Consider the following 26,737-nt stretch of genomic DNA (forward strand, 5'->3'; position numbering starts at 1 on the left):
CTAGTTAATGCTATGTTTTATTGTCCCAAGCTGACAGTGGCTGATTGGTGAATTAGAGGAAGGGGACCATCAAGTTAGGACAGTCCACCCTAGCTTCTGATGCTTACTCTGCTTGAAATCTGGTTTGAAGATAATAAAAATATCAACAACTGATGCCCAAAGAGTACCTACTGCACCAAGCTCACTGTGGTAAATGTTTTCTATATACTATTTACAACCACTGTCAATGGTCCCCATTTTATTGATGGGGAAACTGAGGGTCTAGATGACTTATCCAAGATCACACCGCTATTTTGTCACAGGATGTGAACCCAGGTGTCTCTGTCTGCAGGGACCTCGCCTCTAACCACTCTACAGCACTGCCTTATAAGACGACTCACTTTTTCTGTACCCCCTACCTCCCTAGGCCCCCTAGGGGACATCACCATGGGCTTGGGACTATGAGTGTGAGACTCCTGGTGGGCTCTCACCCTCCCTTTGCCATGAGCTGGCTGTGAATGTGCACAGGTTACCTCCTCTTCTCTCCCCTGCTCTTTCTTATGAGGCCTCAGTTTCCTTACCTATAGAAAGAAAGGCCAGATTGGCTGAGATATCCCAAGCTTGAACGTTACACTAGGAAGTCCTTACAGCCTGGGGTTTGCAGGCATGAGCTCTGGCACTAGGCTAGTCCAGTTCTGCCACTTAATGGCTTCATGGCCCCAATCTTTCTGAGCCTCAATTCATTTATCTGACAAATTGAGCATGATGGCAACTTTCCCACCCAAAGTTGTAGGAAGGAGTGAGAGAATGTGTTTAAAGTGCTTACTTGGCGCGGTGCCTATAACTTGGTTAACTTCAAGAAATAATTGCCCTATTCTTCTCGTTATTACTTATTCAAGGGAGATTTGTCTGACTAGTTTGATTTATGAGATCATTTTGGATATGCCTGTAATGACTGTTACAATATGTCACTTCATCTCAAAGGGTCACATTCTGGTATATTACATGTACACAGCCTCTTGTCAGACATGGATGCACATGCATAGGCACATGCATACACACACACCTCTCCAGCACACCCACTTGCGCACACACACACACACACACACACACACACACGTCCTCTGTGCTCTTGGGTCTCTCCTCCACAGCCCTGCTCATCTACTGGACCTTGGCCTTTATCACCAAGACCATCAAGTTTGTTAAGTTCTACGACCACGCCATTGGCTTCTCGCAGCTGCGCTTCTGCCTGACAGGGCTGCTGGTGGTCCTGTACGGGATGCTGCTTCTGGTGGAGCTCAATGTCATCCGGGTGAGGGTAAGGAGACCATCTGTGGATGGACCTGGATGTGGGCAAGAAGGGCATGGGGTCTGACCCTCATCCTGTTCCTGGGTGTGGGGTGCCCATCTGCTGCAACAGCTAAGCCCCAGAAGAGTCTATAATGAGCCATTATCCACCCCAGAAAAGGGAGCAGAGGCACTAAATGAAGTTTTCTTAAAAAGTCACTCCATCTGGCTCAGTGGCCACTACTCTAGGTTCCCAGAGGGAGAGAAGGAGGTCAGCATGTTTAGCAGAGGTTGAAGCTCATAGATATAAAAACTTTAGGAGCTGGCTTTCCCCACTTCATTTTGTTTAGGGCCAGGAGCATGTATCTGTGCTTTTTTTTTTTTTTTTTGTCAGTTGGCCTGGGCACTGTCCCTCAGCTCTTCAGCTCAAGGCGAGTGTTCTAGCACTTGAGCCACAGCGCCACTTCTGGATTTTTCTGCTTACGTGGTGCTGAGGAATCGAACCCAGGCCTCATGCATGCAAGGCAAGCACTCTACCACTGAGCCACCTTCCCAGCCCGTCTGTGCTTTTTATAAAAATGACTTTTTATTGTTATTATAAAGGTGATATAAAAAGGGGTTATAATTACATAAATCAGGTAAAGAGTACATTTCTTTTTGGACAATGTGACGCCTTCTCTTGATCTCTCCCAGTTTTTCCCTACCATTGTTTGTGCTTTAACGTATTCATATATGTGATGGAGTGTACACCTGTCTTTGTTTTGTTATCTTTCTTGTATTCCCCTTTCCCCTTCAGTTCTTACCTCAGACAGACTCCAGCCTTCTCCTTCCCCTGTCCCAGCCCTCACCTGCTCAAGTAGCATAGACCAAGCTACTTTGTTTCCCATGCTATGTTCTTATTCATATAATATCATATGCATCCCACAAAAGAATAATCCATTTAGGGTTTTTCCCTCGATAGTAGATACATAAGATTTTCCCCTCAATATTTATTTTACAAAAATAAAATTTTACTTTATAAGAAAATTATATGCTGCAGGGTTGGAGGCATGGCTCAGGTGGTAGAGCACCAGCCAGTGAGATACCAAGTTCAAGTTCTGATTGCAGGAAGAGGGTATATGCTATTTTCCACATGATATTTTTCTCACCCAATAAATATCTCCCATGACTCCTTCATAGCAGTCTAATATGTCTCATCCAGGCTTCTCAAGGACTGCATGCAGATGAGCCTTCATGTATTCAGTATCACAGGTGGACATTTGTCTTGTTGCCAAGTTTTTGGCGGTACCAGGGGTTTGAACTCAGGGTCTTGAACTTTCTAGGCTGGTGCAATACCACTGAGCCATGCCTCCCAACCTGTTGCCAATTTCTTGCCTTCTCAAGTAATAGATAGTGCATTGAGCAAACCTTTATCTGTATACATTGCTGCTCTTGGTCCTGTGGGAGAGAGAGCCCAATGAGAGAGTTAGTGGATCAAAGTTTCTCTGCATTTTAAGCTGTAATTAGTGTTGTAGATTCCTAGTCAGAAAGGCTGTGATCTACCTGCAGTGAATGAATAAACCCTTCCTTCACCCTCCAGTCAGCCATGGAGTAGAAGTGCTTGCTAACTTGGACCTTCCAATGAGTGTAAGATGCTCATTTAAATAACATTTCTCTGGTTTTCCTTTTTTTAAGTGGTGGTCCATATGATACAAGGCCCTTATATTCCCTCCCTCCATTGCCCCTCATAGTAGCTGAATCTTGTCCAACTATTCCTTACTAGTAAGTGGAGAAGTCAGGGCTCAAACCTAGATCTGCATGCTTCAAGTACTGGGAACACTGTATGAAACCCAGTGAGGTCCTTAGTTCTGTGGGGAAGACAATACCTAGGAGATGCTTGTTCTTCCCCAAATCAACTTCAGCCCAATCCAGCCCAGCCTGTGAGGTTCAGAGTAGAGCCAGTGAATACTTACAAAGTGATGATGCTCTGGGTCTTTCAGAATAATTATAGACAAGACATGGTGGCATCTGGTGGAGGTCCAGTGTGGAACATCACATCCTAGATTCTTGCTGGGGTGGTGATGGGTAGTGAAGAGTTAACCTTACCATATCCATGTGCCCCACAGAGATACATATTCTTCAAGACTCCCAGAGAGGTGAAGCCCCCTGAGGACCTGCAGGACCTGGGGGTGCGCTTCCTGCAGCCCTTCGTGAACTTGCTATCCAAGGGTACCTACTGGTGGATGAATGCCTTCATCAAGACTGCCCACAAAAAGCCCATTGATCTGCGAGCCATCGGGAAACTGCCCATCGCCATGAGGGCCCTCACCAACTACCGACGGCTATGCGAGGCCTTTGATGCCCAGGCGGTCAGTGGGGCATGGCTACTCCACCCATTCTCTGACCTACAGTGTAGAGTCATAGACAAGGACTCAGAGGGCTCCCGTTCAAACCCATGGTAGGCAGGTGTGGAAACTGAGGCCTCGTGAGAGGACTAGGCTTGCCGTAAGTCACACACTGAGCCAGGGACAAGTTCAGGACTAAAGATTCACAGAATGGTCACAGTTGGACTGCTCACAGGTCATAGGTCCCTCATTCAGATGGGGAAATAGGTCTGATAAGTCCCACTCTTCTTCCCTCTGAGTCTCATTAAAGTAGATTAAAAAAAAACAAAAAACAGGGCTGGGAAGGTGGCTCAGTGGTAAGAGCACTTGCCTTGCATGCCTGAGGCCCTGGGTTCGATTCCCAGCACCACATAAGCAAAAAGAAAAAAGCCGGAAGTGGTGCTCTGGCTCAAGTGGTAGAGCGCTAGCCTTGAGCTGAAGAGCTGAGGGACAGCGCCCAGGCCCAGAGTTCAGGCCCCACGACTGGAACAAAAAAAAAAAACAAAAAAAAAACAGGAGGGTAGAGATATCCCATTCTTATGCTAACACTGTGAGTTTGGCCAGGCAGACATTGTCCCATATCAGAAAAAGAGAAACCATCCCCAGACCTGCCTACAGCTGGCCCATAGCTAGCAGGTGTCAGTGCCCATTTCCTGACTTCCTGTCCAGTGCTTCTTCACTGCTGCTGCCCAGCACCACTAAGGCAGGCACAGAGGGCAGTGGTCATGGGTGAGTGTGGTTCATGTCACTCCCTAAGCCTGGTGTTCTGTTCATCACACATCCTTGGGGCCTTGATCAGTCCTTTAGCCTCAGTTTCCCCATCTGTACCGTGTTGACGTTGACAGGGCCCACTCAAATATGCCTTTGATTGCTCTGTAACTTCTTCTTGGGGCTCACCTGTTTGTAGATAAAACTCCCTCTGGGTTTCTCCAGGTGGTAAGAGCCAGGGGCTTCCTGGGAGCTGGGCTCTGCTGTGAATGAATCCTCAGCCACTCTGACCTGGCCATGGTTCTCTCTGGGCAGCGGAAGGATACACAGAGCACACAGGGAGCTCGGGCCATCTGGCGGGCCCTCTGCCACGCCTTTGGGAGACGCCTAGTCCTCAGCAGTACTTTCCGCATCTTGGCTGACCTGCTGGGCTTTGCTGGACCACTCTGCATCTTTGGGATTGTGGATCATCTTGGGAAGGAGAACCATGTCTTCCAGCCCAAGGTAGGCTGGAAGGTAGGGAAGGGCACCCTTGAGGAGATTTGTACTCTTGTGAGAGAGTGAAAGAGGTTGATGTGTCTCAGCCGTGGCCCCAGGGAGGGGAGGATGGTTGCCCACACAAGCACAAAAAGCCTTAGGAACGTGGCCTCTGGAAGCTGTTCTGTATCTGGTCAACTGAAATGGCAACAGGCAAGCTTGTACCCTAGGGGATTCCTGGTGCCTAATTTTCTCCACGGTCATGGCCGTGACCACTCCTGCTATGAAGTCACTGGGAAAGTTGCAGAAAGTACGTGTGGCAACCCAGGGCCCAGAGACCCCGTGATCGGTTAGGTGTGCTGATTTTTAGTTCTTGTCTTCATCATAGTCTCAGAGGACACATGAAGGGCCTTCTTCGCCTCTGCATACTTTCATTCTGGAGGTTCTACAGGGGTATTTGGGAGGGTGGCTCTCAGAAGAGTCAGAAGCCTCCATGGGCAGGACTTCTTTCCCGACTCCAGTTTCTACTTAGAGCTATGCTAGTCTTCTAAAAATGCTAGACCTTCCTTCCCATTAAAGCTTAATGATGAAAGGGCTGACATCAATCAAGATACTTAAACTACTTTGTTGAATGGAAACTCCTTTGTACAGCTTCTTAAAGATAATACAAAATGTAATTTTTTTAAATAAAGAAGCTTTTATTAATAGAAGCTTCCATGACTTAAAGCTAGTTGAAACCCACTAGACTAGATAATATCTTTCCAGCTCAAAAGATGCTGTGATCTGAAATATTTTGCCTAAAAGTGTCAGAAAGCTATTTCTAGGGGTGATTTTCCCTGCTTGGGCCAGTAGCTCCCACTATAGGGGCATAAGGCCCTTATTCTGTATAGCCACTTAGATTTAGATGGCCCAAAAGGGAAATTTTACCCCAATAAGACTCTCAGCCTTTTTAAGATTCCCAGTGAGGATGCCATTAGTATTTTAACCACAGTCAGACACAATGAAGAGAATTAGTCATGAGGGCCCTTAATAATTTATAATGCCTCTTGTATAGCATTCATTCATGATTGTAGCAGTCAATCCCTCAGGAAGCTTATATTAATTTTTCTAGAGTTATAATTAGCCGGCTGAGCACTTTAGGTAAGAAATACGATATGTTAAATCTGCGCGTCTGATTTATTCATCAAGTATTTATTGAACCCTACTGTGTGTGAGACCTAAGTAGGGCAGTGAGAATATGAAGGTACTGGTTGTGCTGAGGACTTTTGGGGGGAGGGGTGAAGTATTGGGGATTGAACTCAGGGGCCTCCCATCTGCTGAACAGGTGCTCTGTCACTTGAGCCACAACTCTAGCCCCTTTTTGCATAGGTTATTTTCAGGGTAGGATATAGATTTATGTGCTTTCGTAAGACTGGAACATAATCTTACTTGTGATTTTCTATGTCTGACCATTGTGCTTCCCCTGTAGCTTGGGTAAGGGGTCTGTGTCACCACACCCAGCCATTGGTTAAGATGGAGTCTCAAGACCTTTTTTTTTTTTTTTTTTTTTGGCCAGGCTGGCCCTGAACCATGATCCCAGAATCTCAACCTCTCAAGTAGCTAGGGTTAGGGTTACAGATCGAGCCATCACAACCAGCAAGAAGACGACTTTTAACAACAATGGCCACTTAGGGAGTGGCTGGTTGTGTTCAGGAGTTAGTTGTGCCTTTTCATATTTAACTCCTACAAAAACACTTTTGAAATGAGTACTTATTTTGTAACAGTGTATTGGGATATATTTACCATACCATATAATTCGTGAAATAGGTACTGTTATCTCTGTTTTACAGATGAGAAACTTGAGGTTCAAAGAAGTTGAGCAACTTTCCCCACGATCACTCAGCTAGTTAATAATAGAGTCAGTTTTGAACCTAAGTCTCATTCACTCCATAGTCTGGAAAATTAAAAATACAATACTAAATTGATTGTTACTTACCAAACCATCACTTCTGGGTCTAAAGATTGTGAAATTCAGTGATGGAGAGAAAAATCTGAACTTGATGATACTGGAATTTTGAACTCAGGGTCCTATGCTTGCTAAGCAAGTACTCCATTTCTTGCTACACCTCTAGCTCTTTTTTACTTCAGTTATTTTTTTAGGTAGAATCTTGAATTTTTCCTCAATGCTGTCCTTGAACCATCATCCTCTTATCGCTACCTCCTAAAGAGATGGTCTTATAGGCATGAGTGACCATACTTGGCAAAATATTTTATCCTGTATATTACATAAGACCATGAGGAGAAAACTGGAAAGAGGAATGGCCAACCCAGCTTGTGGTCCTAGACACCTTAAGATGGATATTAGATGTGGTATGGACAGTCAAGTAGGAGTTGGTTCAATCAAGAATACAACTGTGGGGCTGGGAAGGTGGCTCAGTGGTAGAGTGCTTTTGCCTTGCATGCATGAGGCCCTGGGTTCGATTCCTCAGCACCACATAAGCAGAAAAAGCCAGAAGCAGCGCTGTGGCTCAAGTGGTAAAGTGCTAGTCTTGAGCTAAAGAGCTGAGGGACAGCACCCAGGCCCACAGTTCAGGCCCCACTCCAGGAAAAAAAAGAATACAACTGTGTGTAGGTGGTTCATGCCTATAGTTACTCAGGAGGCTGTAAAGACAACTTTTGTTTTGAGAGGTGGTCAAGTACTGGGGTTTGAACTCAGGGCCTTGCACTTGCTAGGCCAGTGCCCTTCCCCTTGAACCATATCTTCACTCTTTTTGCTTTTAGGTTATTTTCAGTTATAGTCTCAAACTTTTGCCCAGGCTACCTTCCAACCACACTCCTCCCATCTATGCTTCCTGGGTAGTTGAGTTACAGGCATTTAACCCAACTGTGCCTAGCAAGAATGTGAGGATTCTTCTTACTGATTTAGACATTGATGGCTTTTAAAGCCTTGCCCAGCATTTTTAATCTCTGACCTTTACCTGACCCAGAAAAGAGAAGAGAAGAGATTACTTCTCTCACCTACAAGGATGTCACCTTCAGTCTTAGTGAGATCATAGAAACCCCAGAAAATTCTCCATTCACAATCCTGCAGCAACATGGAGCTGGTTGTTAATATTAGGCAGAAATGACACTGGCCAGAGCCTTTATCAGCTTGTCCAACCATCCTTTTCTTCCTGTGTCCCCTAACCCTTGGAGGATTCTTCTAAAGATAGAACTCTGCATATATGAGAGAGGGTAAGAATGATATTTAGAAGTTTATCTCAGAGGCACCTTTGCAGACTTTTCCCCTTAATTTATAGACAAACTCTGGATTTATTACCCTCTCATTGGAATGTTCTAGTCCCAGTTCCTTATCAGCACACAAATCCCCGAGACAGATGGTCCTGCCTCAGTGGCAGCGGGCCTTATCAGATTATAATATTTGTTCCCTGCAGTCCAAATACAATCAGTGAGTTTCCGACATGGAAACGAGAGGTGAAAGTAAATACAGTCCCCAGGCTCCGGAACAAGGAACTCTCCATCCTATGTTTGCCTTATTTGGATTAGTTGTCATCTAAGCCCAGAAAATGGGTAACAGGGACCATTTACTGGGATTGCTTGGTTCGTCTCCTGGCCTTCCAGCAGCAATACCCAGAGAGCAGGGGTTACTGTGATTTTTAGAAGCTCCTTAGCTATGTACTGCAGTGGTTAATCTTAATTAGAGCCTGGAGGAGGAAGCTCAGCCTGAATCCAACCTGCTTCAGTCCACATAGGTTACACCCACAGTTTATTCTTACCAATGGCTGCCCTGTCCTTGCTTCCCTTCCAGGATACACAGTTGGCAAAAAGCACATTGCCTTTGGCATCCACAAGGATAAGAGGTTCTAGTTTCTCCTGTAGCGTGTCTTTAGGTATTTTTTTAATTGCCATTATAAAGGTGATATACAGAAGGAGTATAGTTACATAAGTCAGGTTATAGTCAGGTTATAACGACAATATCACCTCCTCCCCATTTCTTGACTGTCTCCCAGTTTTTCCCTCCCATCCTCACTCACAAGTTGTGTAGTTCATGTTCAACACAGTGTCCAGTGAGTACCCCTGCTGTATCTGTTCACCCTTTGTCCCTCCATTTCTGCGCAGCACCCCCCCCCACACCTTCACAAAGACAGTTAAGCAAACAATACAAAAAGGAGATAAAAGTAGCAACAAGCCAAAAAAAAACCCTTGTTTCCAATTCCCAGAATTCATTACAATAAATATTATCTTATATGATCAGATGCACATAGGCATTGTGCCTTTGTGTTCTTCTCCTGAGTATCCTCCTTTGGACTTTAGGTATTTTTGTGACCTGCTGGTTTTCTCATGCTCTTGTCTCCCTGCCTCTCACTAGAAAATGCTGGGACCTAGGCTGATTCTGCCCATGATCCAGTTCTTTCCAGCCCCTGCCCCACCCCCACTCCAATCTGTCACTTGCAGCTGATGCCACCGATCTGGCTGGAGGGCTAGGAAATTGGATTCATAAAGAATCGCTGGTGTCTGAAACCTGCTAGCATTGCTCTGGGATATCAGCTGCTCCAGGAGGAGGGGGCAGGGGAGGGTGGGGGGCAGGGAGAAATGGATCTAAGGCCAAAGCTTCAAATGGACTCTAAGCCCCAGTAGGGAAGATGTGTGTGATGCTAATGAACATGTGTGCATGGAGTACAAATGTTTCTGACATGTTCTTCTAGAATTGGCTTATAGTTCTGAATGTATGTTCTTCTGTCTGTCCTTCTGTTTCTTGCTCTGTGTGTGTGTGTGTGTGTGTGTGTGTATATGCATGCCATCCCAATTGTGACCATATTTGTGGCTCTCACTATGGGTGGTCTAATCCACCCAAATACACAAGTGCTCCATGATGCTGGTATGCTAGTGTGTACATGGGCTTCTTCATGACAATGCCCAGGAAGCTGCCCGGGCCTGGAGAGCCTGCCTTCAGGTCACCGAGTCCTCAGCCACCAAGACTGTTCAGCGTCACCTCTTCCAGGAAAGCCCTACCCATGTTAAATTAGATGCTTCTCCTTTGTGCTCCCACAATATCATGAATGGCTGGAGTACCGCTCAGTATACATCTGTGAAGCCATGGGTTCAAACCCTAGCACCACAAAGAAGCATCACCCCTTTTCTTTCCTCCAACTTGACCATGAATCCTCCAAGAGTTCAGACAGGAGCTGCATTATCTGATCTCTGTACCAAGCACCCAGCTTCCTGAGTGACCCCAGTAGACCTGTGGAAATTGATCCTACAATGATCCAGTACATTAGTGAGATCCGGAGTCAGGAACTCCAGGTCGTGACAAGATCTTCCACTCAGAAGATTCCACAGTGGCTTCTGGTCCCTGCTCTCCCCAATAGAGAGAAATCTTTCCCACAGATACAGGGAGAAGAAGCCATACATAAGATTAGACAACTCTGTGAGCCAGGAAGGCTGGTTTAGAGGCGCCTCTTAATGAAATCTTGCACCCAAGGTCCAGGAACTTCTTAGTTTAGGAAAAGAACTCAACTCAGAGCTGCTCTATCCTGGCAGAATATACTTTCAGGCTATTTTTTGTGATTTTAGGGTTTCAACTCAGAGCCTCATACTTGAGAGGCAAGTATTTACCCTTAAGTCATCCTCAACCCTATTTGTGCTTTAGTTATTTTTTAGGTAGGGTCTTGTTTTTACCCAGGGCTAGCCTCAGACCCTGATCATAAGCATGGGCTACCTCACAATGTTTGTAGGTTGAGATGGGATCTTGCTAACTTTCAGCCCTCGATAGACCTTGAACTTGGATCCACCCAATCTTTGCCATCTAAGCAACTACAGTTACAGTAGCTGAGCCATAGAACCAGACCTTGACCTTGGGTTCCTTCTCACTTTCTTCCCTTTGCTGTTTACCCTGCAGCAGCTCCCACCCCCATCCAAAATGCATGCAGAGTTCAGGGTCCAAAAGGAGAGAGTTATGTATTCATGGAAACATTGGTGGGGGCTTTGCTGCAAAGAGATGGATTTATCAAGATCAAAGTTTCCCTGGAAGCTAGTGGTGCTGAATTTGGAAACAGACACACTGTTATTCCCTGGTATCTTTAGCAACAAAAGCAAAATGTTTCGCTCCACTGATTAGCATCTGGGATCTTGCTAGAAGTGCAAAGAGAAAGCCTTAAATAAAAAAGGAGGTCCTGGGAGCCCACAGAGCTGGGTGCTCAGGTCTTTGATCCTTTCAGTCTGTTGTCACTGCCGATTTCCCATCTGTCCCCCGGGAGCATTACAGTGCCAGGTTTCCCACTGGTCTTTTCTGTCCAAAAGTCACTGCACGGCAGACTGTTGGTACACACGGATGAGGCCGCAGCTGATTTCATTCCTGTAGCTGAGAGCGCATGATGAGATTTTCTCTAGCAGGTCTGGCTTTGCTCTATTTATTCTTGTTCCCTGCACAGGGAGCTCCCTTGGGCGTTGTGCCACAATGCTGAGAGCCTCTAGGCCTGAGGTTAGAAATGAGTTGCATTCTGTTTCAAATGGGAGGTGAAGAAGGCACAGGCAGCCCTCCTTATACTTAGCAGAAGGCTTAGTTGGATTTATTTGTCGGGCTTTTCACTCATAAAGAATTGCAAGCATGGGGGTGGTCTTTTGATAATCAGGGCTACAATGGCCCAGTGGTATGTACTGATGATGTCATTTTGTTGGTAATGACAATTACCTCTGTTTCTGACCTCTTTCCAACAGACACAATTTCTCGGGGTATATTTTGTCTCATCCCAAGAGTTCCTTGGTAACGCCTACGTCTTAGCTGTGCTTCTGTTCCTTGCCCTCCTACTACAAAGGACATTTCTGCAGGCTTCTTACTATGTCGCCATTGAAACTGGTATTAACTTGAGAGGAGCAATACAGGTATTGTGTGATCCACCGTAAGAAGTACACTATTCCTTCTCATAAACGTGAATAGTTCTGATGTGAATTTATTTTTGTTGCCCTTCATCTGTGTTTGGAAATAACCATTGCGAAGGTATTATGGGATAGTGGAAAGTGTTTGGGGCTGGATTTGGGACATGTAGTAAGTAATTCTAGCTCTGGCCCTTCCTCGGACTATGCAAAAGATGAGATGTCAGCTGCTTAGCCCTTGGGCCTCCTTACCTTTTATTTTATTTTATTTTATTTTTGTCAGTCGTGGGGCTTGAACTCTGGGCCTGGGCGCTGTCCCTCAGCTCTTCAACTCAAGGCGAGCGCTCTACCACTTGAGCTGCAGTGCCACTTCCGGTTTTCTGGTGGTTTATTGGAGATAGGAGTCTCACAGTCTCTCCTGCCCGGGCTGGCTTTGAACCTCGATCCTCAGATCTCAGCCTCCTGCATAGCTAGGATTACAGGCGTGAGCCACCAGCGCCCGGCTCCTCCTTACCTTTTAGAATGGCAAACATCACCATACACTCGTAGCATTCCTTCCTGCTGAGTACAGAGGCAACCTCAGAGTCCTTCTCTGCAATTCCTCCAGAGTCTGCTACCAGCTGGTCTTCTTTTGGGCACAGAAATACAAATTCATGTATGTACTAACTCACCATAGTGTCTAAGAACTTGAGTCTGGGATCACTTCTAAGAGTCACTAGTCTGATCTGACTCATGACTTACATTTGTTTGCTTGTTTTCTTGGCAGTACTGGGGATTGAACTCAGGGCCTTGCACTTGCTAGATTCCTCCAACCCCTTATTTGGTTATTTTCAAGAATCTTGATTTATGCCCTGACCAATGGGCTGTGATCCTCCTACTGTGCTTTCTCTCCCTGTCACTGGGGGGGGGGGGGGGGTAATAGGTGCATGTTACTGTGCCCAGCCACTGTACTTCTCCCATAAGTAGGATAATGGTGTGTGCCTCTGCACCTTGTCATTAGTAGAGATGCTCATGCTGGCTTTGAACCACAATCCCCCAATCTCTTCTTCCCAAGTAGGTAGGATTACAGACTTGAACTACCCCTTCCCCATAGATTCTAGATTCTTGGTCCTGGTTTTTAGAGTTCATTGGAAGGATGATCGGTCAGTGAAGATGCAAGGCCCCTTTGAAGATGGTAGTGATATGAGTTACCCAAGCCCCAGGATTCCATTAAAAATTTCAGCTCATGGTTGAAATAGCAAATCCTTTATGAAAGTCGCTTACATAGGATAGAAGATTCCCATAGATTCAGGACTTGTACAGCAGGTACACAATCATCTAAGACCATAGATTCTATGCTAGAAATTCTCAAGAGGAGAACAAGGGCTAGCTTGCTAATGCTGCCATTCCTAGTAATTTCCATACATGGTGGCAACATCTTAAAGCTACTTTATTCTTGTTTTATATTTTTTAGAGTCAGTAACATTGGCTGGTCCCTTGGGAGCCAGAATTGAGGCTTTTCTAAAAGGGAATGAAAAGAAAAAGATGTAGCCTGGGCTGGAGACAATATTAAAAGCCAAAGTCTGGCTATTCTATTTGTGAGTCTATGTGAATGTTGCCTCTTACGTTGTATGGTGCACAACCTGTGCAGCTATGCAAACAATACTGCCCACTCTAAATGGATTTTCAGGGAGAAATCAGAGGATTTGCTCAGGGATACCATCATGTGAGAATAGTAGAAAGCACCTAGAAAAAAAGACCTTCAAAGGTTCATAGAAGCTCAGGCTTAGGAACAGCAAAACCACTGCTTCCCAGATTCTACCCAGACCCTGTATGTGACTTATAGCACCATAGCCAATTTTATGGTTGGATAATTTTGTAATTAAATCGATTTTGTATGTGTATGTCATAAATCACCTGCCAGCCTAGAATTTTCCAATTACACTAAAAGAGCCAAAAAATGTTTTATAATGTATTAACTTGTAATAAGGTTTTTAAAAAATCAGATTGCTTGAATCATTTACATTAATGAGATATATGAATACATGTGCCCTCGAAAAGAGATGCTGCATTAATTACAGAAACAAATTATGAAGTGAAAATTCTTCCTTGCAGAGAGTTACAGAAAGTTATTTATAAAAAAATTACCCTCATTGATGACTATGCGTCTTTGTAAGTTAGACAACTGTCATATTGTCCGTGAAAAGTTATTAAACAGGAGCTTTGAAGGTGGCTTAGTGGTAGAGTGCTTGCCTTGCATGTATAAGGCCATGGATTCGATTCCTGAGTACCACATAAGCAGAAAAAACTGGAAGAGGTGCTGTGCCTCAAGTGATAGAGCGCTAGCCTAACCGAAGAGCTAAGAGACAGTGCCCAGGCTCAGTGTTCAGGCCCCACAACCGACCAAAAAAAAAGGTATTAAACAAAATTCCTGGAAAAAAAATATATATGTACACACACACACACACACACACACACACACACACACACACGTTGGCATTTGGTGTGTAATCCATGCATCCTGTTTTAGTTAGTTGGCAGATTACTCTAAATCCCTACCTCATGAAAACTAGAGGATTATCTTTTTTTTCTTTTTCTTTTTGTCAGTCATTGGTCTTGAACTCAGGGCCTGGGCACTGTCCTTGTGCTCTTTTGCTCAAGGCTAATGCTCTGCTACTTTGAGCCACAGTGCCACTTCTGGTTTTCTGGTGGTTAATTGGAAATAAGAATCTCACAGAGTTTCCTGCCCAAGCTGGCTTTGAACTGCAATCCTCAGATCTCAGTCTCCTGAGTAGCTAGGATTACAGGTATGAGCCACTAGCACCTGCTGGTGATTATCTACCTGATCTTGAGCTCACTTAACCTAGGAAGAACATAGATTTGTCCAAAAGTTCTTCCATTATTTTAAATCTGACCTTTGAGATTAAGAGAGAGAGAGAGAGAGAGAGAGAGAGAAAGAGAGAGAGAGAGAGAGCTAGCGCTAGAGCTATAGACATATAGGAACAGATATATCGCCCAGAAAGACAGCGAAGATATTCATGCTTTAAGAAAACCTGACCCATTTCCGGCACTGATGGCTCATGCCTGTAATCCTAGCTACTCAGGAAGCTGAGATTTGAGGATCATGGTTCTGAGCCAGCCAGGGCAGGAAAATGTGAGACTCTTATCTCCAATAAACTACTCAAAAAAATACAGAAGTATTGCTGAGGCTCAAGTGGTAAAGGGCACACCTTGAGCAAAAAGAAACTCAGGGATGGCACCCACGCCCAGAGTTCACACACACACAAAAAAAAACCCTGGCCCACCAAAAAAAAAAAAAAAGCCTGAGTTTACACAAGCTGACTTAGGGGTTCAGAATCTACTTTACAATAAGACACAATAGAACTGCACTCTGGAGGAGCATCCCTAGGACATTTAAGACAGGAAAGACTGTTTCCTTATTCAGGAGCAACAGCCTGAAAAAATCAACCTTCCAGGGAGACACATTGCTCTATACATGAAGCCATAAGGTTCAGACCCCATGGGAACCATTACTCTGGCTGCTGCTTGGCAGCCCCATGGAAGCCCTCAGGTGACTCCAAGTGCTGTGCTGGGGCTGAGACTTGGGGTCTTGTCTTACATCAGACCTGCTGAAGCCGAGCCCTTGTTTTGTTTCAAGGCCCTGTGCTGACAGGACCTGCCCCAGGGTGGAGATGGCCACACTGACACACTTAGCCTCCCACTTCATCATTTTTATGGCTCTGAAATGTGTTTTCCATTGGCCTCTGGTAAATCAAGTATACAACTGGACATGAAGATCTGCTTTTAAGATTTAAGAGCTAATTAAGTCCTGTCCCTCAAGGGAGAGGCCTCACTGGCTGGGGAGGAAGTAACTTGCTGGGCCTTCATTTGAATGCTGCCTCCATGATTTAACTTGATCTGTAACAAAGTCCCTGGTCTCTCTGGCCTTAATTTGTCTCAAATTATAAAAGAGGAGCAATGACACAAATCTGCTCTTGGATCCTGTGGGATGTCAGAGGAGCCCCTGGAACCTTCCAGACCTGTAGCATCTGGGGTGGTGATTGGCATAATGATGATGAATGTGAAACACTCTGCTCTCATTTCTAGACCAAGATTTACAATAAAATCATGCATCTGTCTACCTCTAACCTGTCCATGGGAGAAATGACTGCTGGGCAGATCTGCAACCTGGTGGCCATTGATACCAACCAACTCATGTGGTTTTTCTTCTTGTGCCCAAACCTCTGGGCTATGCCAGTACAGGTATTGGATGTGTGCTTAGGACACTGGAAGCAGGGAGTGGGCACAGCACAACAAAACCCGAGAATCTGCTCGTCCGTGTCCAGTGACTAGCTCATTGTCTTCCACTCTGTGTTTGTGTGGGATTTTTTTTTCCTCCCTGGGGTCTCCATGGGGTGTGTCATGCACTGAAAACAGTCCAGCAATTTCTCTCAACCATCCAAGAAAGCATTGTCATTATACCTTTGAAAATGGAGCCAACCTTCAATAGACTATAGAATATGTACATGTAGAACAAATTTATACACATTAAAATTTACATTGTAGCAAAGTGCTTAATTATATTGAGAAATGTTTATAATGGCTTATTTTAGAAGCACTCCTGTTTGAACTCAAACCTCCTTCTCCTACTCTACTAGTCGAGCCACACCTCTAGCCCTTTTAACCTGGTTATTTTTTGAAATAGGATCAAGCAGGCCAGTGGAGACCATGGTCCCCCTATTTGTTTCCCACCAGAGCTGAGATGACAGGCACAAACCACCACACTTACCTTTTCCCATTGAGATGGAAATTCTCCAACTTTTTGCCCAGACCAGCCTCAAGCCACAATCCTCCTAATCTCAGCCTCCCAAGTAGCTAGGATTATAGGCATGAGCCACCTCACTGAGCTCCAACAATGTTAATATTTTTCAACAAGAAGAAAGAAAGTTGCATAAATAGTATATGCCATGTACTTCCTACTAAGTTGAAATATATGTATGTACAATTTGCACTGATTCTCACAGGAAAGAGAATTGGGAGACCTCAGGATAGGATTACAAGTGATTTCTATGTTTTTCTAAATCCTCTAATAAGTGTGTATTGGTTTAGGAAATTGAAAATGTCTTCTTAACCAAGCTGCCTGAATTTTTCCTCTCTGGCCAAACTCTGTGCTAGGATGGCACACTTGGTGTGACTCTCTAGCCTTGAACTTTTCACTGGAACACTGAAACTGGTTTCTACATGAGAGCTTGTTTAGCCCCCAGCTTCTCCTCCTCCATCTTCTTCTGGACTCCAGCCCGAGTTCTTTCTTTGAAAACGTGACATTTTTAAAGCCGAATAAGCTTTGGATTTGGCTCAGGCGGAAGCACATTGTCCCTGGATGGTAGTGGGAAATGCACCTAACCGCTGGCCTTGTCCTGCATCTCTGGAGTTTCTCCCCCTTTGCACTCTAGTCTCTGACCTGGGAATGAATCTTCACTCTGGTGCTCAAGCCAGAAGTGAAATCCCAGACCACCTCCCAGAAGACTTGCAGGATCTACCAACACTGGTAAATGACTGAAATTAACTTAGGAGCCCCAATCCTATGTGAGCCCAAAGATTGCACAGCTATAGGGCCAAAGATGCCAGCCTTTGCTTTGCATACCCAGACTTGCTGAGGATTCCCTCCCAAGCAGGCTATTCCAAACCCTCTAGATAAGAGGAATGGACCAAGGATTCCAGGAGCCTGGGGATAAAAGGCCAGAGAAGCATCAGGAGGATCCTGGGAGCAGCCACAGCTACACCCCCCAGTCCTACCAGCCTCTGCCAGTCCCTAGGAGATGGTATGAGTACAGAGGCTGACCTTGAAAGCTGTCTAAGGCAGGGAGTATGAGTGGCTGAGGCACTCTCAGTGTCTGGTACAACCCTAGTAGCTGACTCAGTTCCCCATTGCTTTCATATGAGCATAGCTTGTGCAGGAATTAGGAATGAAGGACTGGATGCCAAAAGGAATTTCTTGGAGAGTAGTGGGGTGGGGCTGCAGGGATCGGCTCATCTCCTGATGTGGTCCTCTGCCTGTGTGTGCCAGCTTTAATGTGAGTTTAACACAGGGAGACAGATGGTGACAGGATCATTTCTCAGTCTCTGAGATACCTGCTAATGCAGGAGGCCTCTGTGATTAACGCCTACCTCATCCCTGAGATGGTGCAGGGAGCTTCATGCAAGGCTGATGCTGAGCTCCGGTACTGCAGGGCCCCCTCAGGTGGTTTCATTTTCTTTCTTTTTTTTTTTTTAATTTCAACTAAGGAAAGCAAAACATCTGTTTTTGTTTGCTTCTTTGAAGAGTAAGCTCTGTATTTAAAGTACTTCCCTTTGACAGTGACCTGAGAAACTGTTGTCTCAATGCTTTGGGGACTAGCAAAACTGGATTTTATACTTAACATAAATATTCATAAGCAGGCAGAAATTTACATAAAGTTCCAATAGAAACAAAATGAATTCTCTTTTCAGAGAATACCTGCCAGCTCCACTAAAAAAAAAAAAAAAGACACCAAGGGCTTTAAGAGTAAGAAGCAAATTCATGGATCCATGACTGGCTCTTTCTGGCATGGATGACATAATTTTGCCCCTTTGTTTGTGGATGATTGTTTTCCATGGAAAGTGAAAGGCCAGCAAACCAAAGTGCTGTCACATTTATTGTGTAGACTCAGCCTTGAGTCTTCCATTGGGAAAGTAGACTTGGAGAGCAAGTAAATATTAACACGTCAGCCAGCCTTGCAGACAGTTACCAGCCCAGACCCTCTGTTGGTTTATGAGCCCAGCATGTTGCTCTGTCCTTCTGACATTGCTTTGTCACACCTGCTTACCTGTTTGGTAACGTTAGCATATTCTATTCTAAAGGCTTGGGGTAGAGGGTTGACAGTGCTCCTGGTAGAGCAGCCTCCTGATGAAACATCTCATCCTGTGACCTTCCCCAGATCATTGTGGGCGTCATTCTTCTCTACTACATCCTCGGGGTCAGTGCCTTAATTGGAGCAGCTGTCATCATTCTACTGGCTCCAGTCCAGTACTTTGTGGCCACCAAGCTTTCCCAGGCCCAGAGAAGCACACTGGTGAGTGTCCTAAGATATCTGTGTACCCCCTTTCCCTCTTGTCTGCCTGGATCGCTGTCCCTCCATCAGTGGTCTCCTCCCACACTTGACTGTCACTGACCTGTAGTAGGATACTGCTCAGGTCTCCGCTTCTTTATATGTGAAGTGGGATTAACAGAGAAGCCAGGGATCATGCCTCTGGGGGACAGGAGCTGTTGGTGAGGACATTGAATGGCTGTCATCCTTGGGCTAAGAGATGGGCAAAGGCATCTCCCTTCTGGTTTGATGACTTCACAGGAATATTCCAATGAGAGGCTAAAGCAGACCAATGAAATGCTCCGCGGCATCAAGTTGCTCAAGCTGTACGCCTGGGAGAATATTTTCTGTACTCGGGTGGAAACAACTCGCAAGAAGGAGATGACAAGTCTCCGGGCCTTTGCTGTCTACACTTCCATCTCTAGTAAGTCCATTGAACTGTCCAGCCCAGGTGCTGCTGCATGCACGCAGGGCGAGAGTGTTAGGCATGGGTGAGGGTGGGGACAGTGAATTGGAGAGTCTTTAGGATCCGTCATCCAACCCAGGGGGCCCTCAAACTGGTTGTAGTAACTGAGCCTCCAGAAACCATAGGCCCTCAGTGTAGAGTGGGGAGATCAAGTGAAGTCTTGTTCCTCATGAAGCTGGTACATTATTGACAGGCAGTAAGCCAATGAACAACAATGGTTTCCAGTGCTTCTGGGTAGGAGAACTTGTCAGTAAGTCAGCCAGAGCTGCAGCCTCCATTGAGGTCCTGCAAGAGGAAAGATCACAGACCTAAGCCACAGGTGTAGACTGGATTTATAGTAACCAAGTAATTTAGAACCCCAAGCCAAAGGGAAAGGCAAAGCAATCCCCTGCAGTCCTTGAAGGTAAACAGAGGAAAGCTACTTCAAAGAGACTAGGTAGCTTTCTAGCAACTGTTCCTGTGGAACAATGATCTAGTAATAAATAAATTAAAACCAACAAGAGAATAAAAAGTGTGCCACCAGAGTATGAATCAGTAAACTAAAAAAAAAACAATAGAATTAAAAAGATTTTTTAAAATAGTTTCTTGATACTTGGGGAGGGTAGATAGACTAATCCAAAATAAATGTGTTTAACATAATGCAACTATAATAAAGTATAAAACCAATAAGGCATTATAGGAGATTATCAGAGGAAATGAATGAAAAAATCCAGACGTTAATATTTTAGTTAATGAAATTAATTAATTCACGGAACAATGGTTCTCTGGACAGGGAGAGGGCATATGGAGGCCAGGTGATGGTGGGGTCCTAGCCCAAGCTTGTCTGACATGTGACTCATGGCTTCATGGGCCCACCCCTTAGTGATTACTCTCCTAGTGCCTAATTGGGATGTGGATGTTTAGTAACTGGCAGACATCACTTTAGTTCCCTCATTTGTCTAGTTTAAGAGTATTATGGTAAGAAGGGCCAAGTGGAAGGCCCCCAAAAGGAAAGAAAAAAAGAAGCAAAAAGCCAACTCAATGTGCAGGTAAAAGAAGAATTTGTGAAGTAGAAGACAGTTCTGTGAAAATTATATAGAACATAGCAAGAAGAGTCCATGAGAAATTCTCCAAGTTGTGCAGCAGTATTGCAGGTGGGAAATGGAGGCCCTGGGGTTTGCAGGATAGCTCCCACCACACTCTGCAGTCTCTGTGCTATATTCCAAAGCACTGGAAAGCTATAAGGGGCAAAGATTTGTGTGAGTCTACTTTCTCTTAGGAGCTGAGAAATAGCCTAGGATGGCTTTGAGATGAGTAGGAAATGGCGGGGGGGGGGGGGGGGGGGGGAGGGGAAGAATTGAGAGAAATGGTTGATACTACTTCCTCCAGGTGAAATTGTTTCTTTTTGGTGAACTGCTGGAGGGAGGAGCAGGAAGCAGTAATAAAGTTCTAGAAATGTTTCCCAGACTCATGGAGAATGAGTTGGTCATACAGGTCATCTTCTGTGTTCCTCATATATACTAGAGAGAGGATCTAATGGGGCCAGATGGACACCATCCAACACAAGTGCTCCCACAGGACCCAGCTGGTACTGAGCATCCCAAGTATCTGGCCTCCCTGGGACCATCTACAACTTAGTGCCTGTGCCTCAGACAGGACCCCTGGCCTAGTAAGCACTTATGGTCCATCCTTTATAAATGCCACAGACTATGGTATCTTTTTTTTCCCCCTGGTCCTAATGCTTGAACTCAAGGCCTAGGTGCTGTCCCTGAGCCTCTTTGTGCTCAAGGCTAGTGCTCTACCACTTGAGCCATAGCACTACTTCTGGCTTTTTCTGAGAAGTTTATTGGAAATAGTCTCACTGACTTTTCTGACCAGGCTGGCTGATATTGAACCGTGATCCTTAGATCTCAGCCTTGTGAGTAGCTAGGATTATAGGCGTGAGCCACCAGTGCCCAGCTAGACTATGGTATCTTTACACAGAAAAATCTAGGATCTGATTTTCTGAGAATGAAGCTGAGGGCATGACAAACGGTCATTGTTTCCTGGATTCCTCACCAGAAGAGCTGAATTTCTGGTCTCTCCTTTTATCCTCATGCCTGACTGTGGCACTCAGAAGCCTAGCACTATTCTTTAACACAAAGAAAATAGGGGTAGAACACAGAAGAATCAAAAAAGTCAGCCCAGGTCCCTAGCCCCAGTCCCATATCCACCTTCCCTCTGTCAGCAATGCCTTTCTGCTCCAGGGGCTGGTCGTATTACCAATAGACCCATCCTTGATTACAGACCGCTGAGTTATACCTGTTCCCAGGAGCAGTGAAGGAGGAAAGGCTCTCTCTACAGCTAGGGGACTTCCTCTCCCAGCACACACAACAGAGTGGGCTGGGGCTGGCTGACTATTGCTGACATGGAAAGAGAGAGAAGAGAAGCAGAAAGGGAAGTGGAGGCACTGTGCCCCCAAGATTCCAGACACAGTAAGCATCAAAGTAGGGGTAGTTTTACAGCATGCAGTTGGTGGCATGTGGCAGTTACTTTGCTCCTAGTAGATATATACTCATTTCTTGGATTCCAAGTTGCAATCTGGGATATGTTTTCTTATGAAAACAATATCATAAGATGCTTAAGTTCCCAGGCTATCCCACTGATGCCTGTCTAGTAGGTGTGCTTTGTCCATGGGGCTACAAGGACCTGAGAAAGGTGACTCTCAAGGGTCAAGATGACCCTGGAAAGAGCAAGAGGCTCTGAAGTAAAGCAGGAGCTTTCCCAGGGCCCCATACTTGTACGGTGACTGAGAATGATAAGCAACAGCCCAGGCTTGTACCAGGAAAGGAAAGGAAAGAGTCTTCAAGAGGTGTTATTATTATAATTTCAATCCGTGTATACAGTTATAATGATCAAAGCAGAGTAACTAGCATTTCCATCTCTATAAACATTTCATTTTGAAATTTTTGATTGACATGAAATAATTGTACATATTTCTGAGGTAGAGTGTGATGCTTCAGTGCCTGTGTACAATGCATGCTAATCAAATCAGAGTAATTAATGTATTCACCTCCTTATCATCACGTTGTGCTTAGAACCTTTCAGCTCTTCCCTGGTTATTCAGAAAATAGATAGTAGGTTTTTGTCGACTACTTCTCCACTGTGCAGTACAACTCTTGAACTTAAGTGAAATAAGTTAGGTATAGAAAGAAAAATAGCATATGTTCTCTCTCTCAAAAACAGGAAGGAAGGGAAGAAGGAAGAAAGGAAAGGAGAAGGAAGGAAGAAAGGAAGGAAGGAAGAAAGGAAGGAAGGGAAGAAGGAAGGAAGGAAGGAAGGAAAGGAAGGAAGGGAAGAAGGAAAGAAGGAAGGGAGGGAGGGAGGGAGAGAGAGAGAGAAAGAAAGAAAGAAAGAAAGGAGAGAAAGAAAGAAAGAAATGGAAGGAAGGAAGGAAGGAAGGAAGAGAAGGAAGGAAGAAAGAGGGGAGGGAGGGAGGGAGGCAGGCAGGCAGGAAGGAAGGAAGGAAGGGAAGAAGGAAGGAAGGAAGGAAAGAAGGAAAGGAAGAAGGAAGGAAGGGAGAGAGAGGGAGGAAGGAAGGAAGAAAGGAAGGAAGGAAGGAAGGGAGAGAGGGAGGAAGGAAGGAAGGAAAGAAGGAAGGAAGGAAGGAAGGACCAATCTGAATGTAGAATGGTGATTACTAGAGGTTGAGAGGGATGGACAAATGGAAGGAGGGGGATAGTAGCTGGATAACAGATATCAAAACAGCCAGAATTTCCCCAGTGCTCCAGGGAGAGCGCTGATAGCCAAATGTTGTTGGCTCTTCTTGGATGTCTATTCTCCTGAGAAGGGTGGGCTGGGAACCTGCTCCTGGCTGCAGGCACATGCTTTGTGTGAATTTTCCTCTTCTTCCTCCTGAACCTCCTGCCTTCTGTTACCAGGGATCAAAACATAGGTCATTAGGCTGAGGTAATGAGAATCTCTCATTCTTGCCCTGGCACCAGTCATAAGGTCCTGGAGACAGAATCGCCCTGGAGTCACGTTACCCAATGGGGCCCATCTGGGCTTCCAGTCTGGTTGCCTAGTGCCATAGTCAGACTGTGGGACAGACCAAACCATCTCTGACACTGACTGATGGTCTCACCAGCGGTGCTACCTAGAGCTTTAGTTTGTGGAGCCCTGGCAGCACATGAAGCTGAAAAGGAATGGACACAGTTTTCCTGACTCTAAAATCCGTATTTGCTCCTGCAAGAAAGCAATGATATAAGTTACTGGTGGCTGCTGAGTGACCCTATCTGCAGGCTCTTCCTGAGTCCAGCATCTGAGAACAGTAGATAGGGTCCCCATTGTAAAGCAGTTTATGTTCTTCTCAGGAGTCAGAGTTGGCTTGTATAGAACACTGGCAGCAAGTTCAGAACTATGGCCAATTCTGTGCTGGCTGCCTGGCAAGACTGAGAACTCATCATCCTCATTACAACTCGGTGAGGTGTGTTGCTCTACTGTCCCATCATACAGCGGAGAGGACTGAGGTCTAACAAGTGAAATGACTCTTAAGATCTCATCCAGAAAAGGAGCTCAAGTGGCTAGAGCGTTCACAGAAATTCACGTGGAGAAGACTTAGGATGTACCTTATGCTATGGGTAGAAGGAAGAGTGGGAGAAAGTTGGAGGCACGAGTCATCATGCTCTTTCAAAGTCAGCTCAATCTATTTCTTTGCAGAAGCAGCTTTACTCCTGGTGCTACTTTATTTGGGGACAAGTTTTGCACAAGTGATAAAAGAGTCAGTTTCTGCAAATCAACCAATTTCCACCAGTTCCTCTGTCCTTTGCACAGATGCCATCCCTGTTTCTATGCCAGGCTTTACTGAGGCATTGGGTGTTTGGAGAAGATGGACCTCAGTCTGGCCCTTAAGTCCTAGGGGAAACTGGCCAGGCCCATGAACAGTAGCTGTTAAGTGGCTAAAGTCAGTTCCCAATGACCCTCTGCCTTTTGTGTTACTTGCTTGGTCCTGAGTCTTTTCATTTCTTCCATTTATTTATTCAACAGTATTTTTCAAACATCTATGTGCCTGGCCCCATGATGGCATTGGGTGAGAAGATACACTGGTCCCAGCTACTTGTTACTTACAGTCTTTTAGGCAAGTCAGACACACCACAGTACCATGAGTGACAGGAACAGAAGGGTGCTTTGTGTGCATTGCACCCCACCTAGTCTTAGGGATGGTGGTTCCCACTTAGTCACTGTGGTTCCCACAGGATGACCATTAAATAGCCTTAAGAGGAAGGTATGCCTATGTACTAAGGCCTCAGGGTGAGAAAGACAATGTGGGGTTATTTCAAATATCCAAGACTAGCTCAGGTGGGATGTTATACGCTGTGCCCAGACCCCTAGGGTTTCTGCTCAGACAGATGGATCCATGGAAGGAGTTGAAATGAAAGAAAGATGTATCTGCCATATCTTTCAGTGTTGTGTATCACAGTCAATATGAATGGATGTGTTTGAGGTAAAGGTGGTTTGAAAAAACGGCCCAACTAGCACTTCTATACCTCCAAAACCCAGTAGAATGTCTGAACCCAGGGAACTTTCAAAAACTAACTTCTGAGTGAGTTCACTGGTAAATATGGTTTGTTTGTTTAGTTATTTATCTATTTATTTATTTGTGCCAGTATTGTGCCTTGAATTCAGGGCCTGGGCACTATCTCTTAGCCTTTTCACTCAAGGTTGGAACACTCACACTTGAGCTACAGATTTTCTCTTCTGTCTTTTTGGTGATTAATTGCAGCTAAAAATTTCCTGGACTTTCCTACTCAACCTGGCTTCAAATTGCGATCTTCAAATCTCTTCCTGCTGAGTAACTAGGATTATAGATGTGAACCACCAGCAAATGGCTCAAAGAATGCTTTATAAATCTTATTTTTACATCATTATAAAAGGGCTTTCACTTTTAATGGAGGTCTTTCAGGCCTGCCTATGTGCAATTAAACTTTCCGTAGCAGCGTCACACCTACAGCTCACCCTGTAATCTTGTATTTCACCTGGCATTATTTAACTACTGTTTTTTGCTCCCTAACCCTCAAGAGTTGAATACTGTCATGTTCTTCCTTTTTTGTGTATTTTGTTTTTGTTTTTTTTTAAATCAACTCCAGGTGAGTCACCCACTCTGTGCCAAAATTGGAGAGAAATCTATTCTCAGTTGTATTCCCCACCCCTCCTACCACCTTACAATCTCATAGAGCTGTATGTGATCCAGGAAAATGAGTCAAGGCCTTAGTCTTTAGTCACTGACAGCTGAGTATCTGGTTCTCTGCTCCCTGCACCCCAGCTGTCTTCTGTGTTGGGAGAAATACCAGAGACCACTGAAGCCTTGAGCATCACTGTCTTCACAGTGACCATCCACTCTGGGGTGATGGGATGATCTTTAGAGACCTTTGAAACACAAGCAGCCATTAATACCAATTCCCCATCCCCCACCCCAAAGGGTATCTAGAACTCTGCACAGCAGCCATTCTTCCAGGAAGGGGATGCAGGAAGTGAAAATTTCATCCTCCAACATTTTACATTTCATCCTTCAACATCTCTCCACCATAGCCAGAATAGCACAGAAATTAATTAGATCATAAGCATTATCCATGTTGCCGCTATATCAGTTTTGAAATGACCATTTTTAATTTTATTAATTGATAGCTTATCTCCTTCCTCACAGCAGTTCAGGATGCTATAAACAGAAAGACAATGAAATAGGAAAAAATATAAAGTAAAAACATCAGGACCAGGGAAAATGCATAGTAGAATAAATCATCAATTATGCTTTCTGATTGCCAAATCTCCTCAAGAGGCGTTGTGGTGAACGTTTGCTGGAACAGTCCCTTCTGTTGGAAATTTCTGGCTTCTTTTGCTTTCGGTGGTTTGTTGCTGTGGTTGTGGTTTGTTTTGGCTGTGACAGTTCTGCAGCTAGCACCATCTTGCTGATGGCTTTGTGCTTCTCTTGACTGATTATTCAGGATAAATTCCCAGGAGATGGATTAGAGGATCAGAATGCCTGGACTTCTGTGTAGTTCTAGCTACAAAGCAACAGATTGCTTTCTCAGCAATTCACATTCCACTCCCAGTTTATTTTTTTAGCTAGGAGTATAGCTGTAGAATGTAGAGGGCTCTTGGCTTGGGGCAGAGGGTGGAATAGTAGTGCACATGTACCTTCTATGGCTTGAGCCCCTTTTCATTGATAATTATTTTAGAGAGCACCACTCCCTGCCCTGAGCATGTAGCTTGGAAAAACTTTAGAGAGGAAAGGCTACCTTGTGTTGAGAGCTAAGTGGCTGGTGATAGTCAGGGGCCAAGATTTGATGGGCATCTTCCTATTTCCTCTGTTTTTCCCAAACTAGTGATGGATGTGCTGTGTTTTGTGTCTCAGATCTGAGTCCCTAATACTGTAAAACTAATCAATGATGATTATACTGCCCCTTGCCAGCAACTATCAGTGAATGCTATGGTATTGTTGTGGGTAACTGGAGATTATCTATCCTTCTTCAAGAAAGGCAATTAAGGTAAATGTATAAGATCAT

At 44.9% G+C, this 26,737-nt stretch overlaps 1 protein-coding gene and 1 long non-coding RNA gene across 7 annotated transcripts in view; one reads left to right on the forward strand and one right to left on the reverse strand.

Moving 5' to 3' along the window:
• Positions 1-26,737, forward strand: part of Abcc8 (ATP binding cassette subfamily C member 8) — a 73,360-nt gene that overhangs the window by 9,972 nt on the left and 36,651 nt on the right. For 4 of the 6 annotated variants that reach the window (XM_042691467.1, XM_042691469.1, XM_042691471.1 and 1 more), the window contains exons 4-10: positions 1,131-1,297; positions 3,372-3,614; positions 4,653-4,841; positions 11,511-11,675; positions 15,753-15,908; positions 18,602-18,736; positions 19,013-19,175. In XM_042691467.1, coding sequence (XP_042547401.1) covers positions 1,131-1,297; positions 3,372-3,614; positions 4,653-4,841; positions 11,511-11,675; positions 15,753-15,908; positions 18,602-18,736; positions 19,013-19,175 — 1,218 coding nt within the window. The remainder of the gene's footprint in view (positions 1-1,130; positions 1,298-3,371; positions 3,615-4,652; positions 4,842-11,510; positions 11,676-15,752; positions 15,909-18,601; positions 18,737-19,012; positions 19,176-26,737) is intronic. The other 2 variants (XM_042691472.1, XM_042691470.1) reach the window with 1 other exon arrangement.
• LOC122117690 lies at positions 5,221-25,058 on the reverse strand. Its single transcript, XR_006149223.1, has 3 exons — positions 24,988-25,058; positions 9,176-9,180; positions 5,221-5,233 (listed from the first exon to the last, which is right to left on the reverse strand). It is a non-coding gene; the product is annotated as an uncharacterized LOC122117690 (long non-coding RNA).

This window comes from Dipodomys spectabilis, unplaced genomic scaffold, assembly GCF_019054845.1.
Source record: "Dipodomys spectabilis isolate Male_0828 unplaced genomic scaffold, ASM1905484v1 ptg000145l, whole genome shotgun sequence".
NCBI lineage: Eukaryota > Metazoa > Chordata > Mammalia > Rodentia > Heteromyidae > Dipodomys > Dipodomys spectabilis.